This window comes from Montipora foliosa, chromosome 1, assembly GCF_036669935.1.
Source record: "Montipora foliosa isolate CH-2021 chromosome 1, ASM3666993v2, whole genome shotgun sequence".
In the NCBI taxonomy this organism is placed as follows: Eukaryota; Metazoa; Cnidaria; class Anthozoa; order Scleractinia; family Acroporidae; genus Montipora; species Montipora foliosa.
The window spans coordinates 8,639,021-8,642,744 of NC_090869.1; the positions used below are offsets into that span (position 1 = coordinate 8,639,021).

The 3,724-nt window shown below is 38.4% G+C and overlaps 1 protein-coding gene across 1 annotated transcript in view; it reads left to right on the forward strand.

The window, feature by feature from the left end:
• Positions 1 to 578: 578 nt before the first annotated feature.
• The window catches only part of LOC137974709 (transmembrane prolyl 4-hydroxylase-like), a 12,245-nt gene continuing 9,099 nt past the window's right edge, over positions 579 to 3,724 (forward strand). Inside the window, exons 1-4 of the mRNA XM_068821654.1 lie at positions 579 to 888; positions 1,396 to 1,477; positions 2,191 to 2,325; positions 3,524 to 3,597. Of these exons, the coding sequence (XP_068677755.1) occupies positions 709 to 888; positions 1,396 to 1,477; positions 2,191 to 2,325; positions 3,524 to 3,597 (471 nt within the window). The 5' untranslated portion in view covers positions 579 to 708. The remainder of the gene's footprint in view (positions 889 to 1,395; positions 1,478 to 2,190; positions 2,326 to 3,523; positions 3,598 to 3,724) is intronic.

Consider the following 3,724-nt stretch of genomic DNA (forward strand, 5'->3'; position numbering starts at 1 on the left):
AAAAGCCCTATTATTCCCACCTCTCCCCTCCCCAATCATCGAGACATGACCTGGCTCCGGTCCTTGTTATTTAAGAAATGATCAAGGCATCATTTAAATAACAATGACTGTAGCGGAAACACGAGAGAAAACTAGTGTTCACACAGTAAAGGTCAGAGATTTTATTTAAAAAGCATTCTTCCTGCCGACTTACCCGTGAAATCATTCGAAACGCTCTTCTGCACATTTTCCAGACTAAATACACTATGTATCCTACAAGTGGAGCACTCTACTCTTTCGCCGCCATTTTGATGAGCTTCAAGGGCATTTTTATGGGAAAATCCGCATGACACTTCCAGAATCGCGGACTCAACCTGGTCCAGGTCATTGTTATCTAAGGTCTTCCGACAAGACACAACTTCCCGCGGAAGTGACATTGCCCACTAAGTTGCCACGGAAACCACCTACCAAAACCACGTGTGTTCGTTCATCACCTGTTGTCGAAAACAATAGCTACCCTTGCGTCTTCGACAAAAAAATATAATACGCCTCTTGGATCGTGCCTTTTTACACTTTTCCAACAAAATAGCCACCAGACTTTTTGTATATAAAAAAACAATTAAATTATTGATTAATCCTTCCTTGCAAAGTATTTCGCGCACATGGGCAACTTTAACTAGAGAAAAATAGTGTATTTGCTGTGTTAGACTAGCCAGTGCTCGCTGAACTATGCTGAGAATTCTGCCTGGTTTTCTTTTGGTTTTAATATATTTTCAGCGTGGAATCACCGACGACAGCGCCTCTCAAGCGAACTCAAACTCGTGCTCTTCCGGTTATTGTTCTGTTGAAGAGAAAGGACCGTGTGAAGATGATGGAGAACCGAAGCTGTATCGCTGGGATCCAGTAAAGGTTTGCCAACTTGACCAAGATTTCGTGTATTTTTGATGTCCCGTGAATAATTTTAATTTTGGGACTGCAGATAAGTTTTCATTGATCATTGTTTTAAGCATGCACGTGTGCTTCCTTGTATTTTCTAAACACGCCAAGGAACATGTAAAAGCCACAAAACGTTTCATGGTTCAATGGCATAACGAACAATATCAATATTATGGAGCGCCTGCAGGATTCGTGAAAAGAACTGAGTAATTATAATTGCCGCTTTTGATTTAAATTTATAGTCTGCTTAATGAGCAACTTACATGTAAGCAGTTGAAAATATCCGAAGAACATCCACTCCTCAACGCAAATTAATCGAACTCTTTATCATGCAATTGCGCATTGCCATGCAGCCGACTTAGTAGGTAAGCTGGCGGGTGTTTCCCCCGCAAGAAAAATTTTTCGAGAATGGACCGCAATAGCTGTTTTAAAAGTTTACTCCGGCCATTTATCGCAAGTTTCCTCTTGTTCTTAATTAAGGTTGGATACAAGAGGCGGCTGAAACTCGAAGGAGAGAAAGTATACACTATGATCACAAGAGCTTTAGAACCGCCTTTGTTTGGTATGTTACTAACCTTTCAAACGGCTTTTAATTGTCTAACGGGTTTATATTTTAAAGAACAATGAAAATATAATTCAATCACTTTTCCGCTTGCACGGATTTCAAGCACTCTTTTTTTATAAGAACGTCTAATTTTGGGGCTAACGCTGAACATTCTTATCTTTTTTGCGATTTGAGCCTGAAAACGTTCTCAACATGTTCTTTAACCTTTGTGGTTCAGTAAGTTCGACTACAAACTGAATTGTTCTTCATGGTAGTTTGTCAGTTGAATTATTGTTAAGTGTTACACTTGTTTAATAAAGCTGATTGATTGATGAAGAAAAAAGGCTATGTAGCAGAGCAAATTCTGAATTTTAGAGGTCGCTTTTACTGACTGGTAAGTGCACAATTATGTTCATGAAGCTCGCCTTCTTTTATCTAGTTGATTTAATTTTTCTTGATGTATTGTATTGTATTATATAGTTATTGTAGCCTAAGGATTTTATTATTGTAATTTTAACGATTATTGTATTTTTCTACTGGTATAGTGTCCCCAATTAATAGGCTTATTACGGGCTATAGCTAGAAGATTGACACTGAAATAAAGTTATTATTATCATTAATTATCATTATCATTTTCGTTATCATTATCATTATCATCATCATTATTATTATCATTATTATTATTATTATTATTATTATTATTATTATTATTATTATTATTATTATTGCAGAAATCCCGGATTTCATGTCTCCCGAAGAAGCTGATCATATCATCAAACTGGCTGAGGGTTTTGGATTTCTGAAAAGTGATATACATCTGGACCCTATGGCTAAAAAACACGCGCAGACTCTTAGATCTACAGAAGGTAGTCTCAGACATAACTTCTACCTTGCTATCTTAATGTTGCTAGTAACACTACCCTGTTTTTCACCTTCCAGCGCTCTTAATCAGGCGAAAGAACAGCTCTAAAGATAATAATCTTACTCCTTAAGAAATAGCAATAAAGGTGAAACACTCTATTCAAGAATGTGCGATCAGTCATCTGATAAATACACGCGATGGAAAAGTAGACTTGATCATGACGCTAGGATACTTGTTTCAACCAATAGTTTGTCACCCAAGAGTATAAGATTTACCCAAATTGGCCTAGTCCCCATCAGCGTCAGAAAATATGTTTATTTGTAAACCACGTTTTGCGGGAAAATAAACAATACATCAAATGGGCTAACTCTATGTTGTACCCAATTCAAATCCTTTGGGAACAAAACGTTTTGTTTCCAGGTTATTTCCATATCATTTAAACGTGAATGCTAAATTTATTTTGCCTATACATTACACAAAGAATCTTAACCCCGGCAGATTTGAATTGGGTACAACATTAGGTCTACCGTTTACTTTTCCCGCAAAACGTGGTATAAAAATGGATGTTTTTCTGACGCTGATGGAAAGAAACCTGATACCAGATTCTTAGTACTCTTAGGAAATCAAGTTTGGTTTCAACCAAGATCAGTTTTTAACACAATTTCGTGAGAAGGCTAGAAGAACATACCACGACAGAAATGGAAAAAGAAACGACAACAACAAACAAACCCCAAAAGGTAAAAACGTATTCCGCACTAAATGCAGTGGTGGTAATTTGAGGTACTCCTAGACACTCTCTTCTCCCCTCCACCCCCCCCCCCCCCCGCCCCCCATAACATAAAACGAGAAAGAAAAACTGAAGGGAGTTACCAGGTCCCAGTTGTTCACAAGGTGGATAACGCTATGCACCATAGAAACCACTATCCACTGGATAGCGCAATTGCCGGGTTTCGCTGACTCATCCACTAGCCTAGTGATTAATCCGACGCATATCTCTATCCAGCGTTTGAACAACTGGGGCCAGAAGGATTAACTGACGCAGAAAGCTAAGTGAGCACACGACAGGATCCGTGCCCTGGTGACTTAACTATCAGAAATAGATAATCCGTCTTCTCGCCGCTTGAAGACTGAATTTGGAGCAAAGTGAGGACTTTCGTTCCAATTGTTCGCGCCACCAGTTTGATTTTCTTTCATTTCCACAGGCCATTCCAACAGTTCCGCGGGCTACTTTCTCAACTGGGATGTAGACAAAGATTATGAAATTACAAAAGATGAGGTTATTACTTCGTAGAGTTGTAATAGTTTATTGCATTAATTAATCAGTTGTGACTAGTCATCAAGAGCCTTAGATAGATAGTTTAGCCAATCAAAATGCACGCAACTAATTAAATGAGCCAATGGCA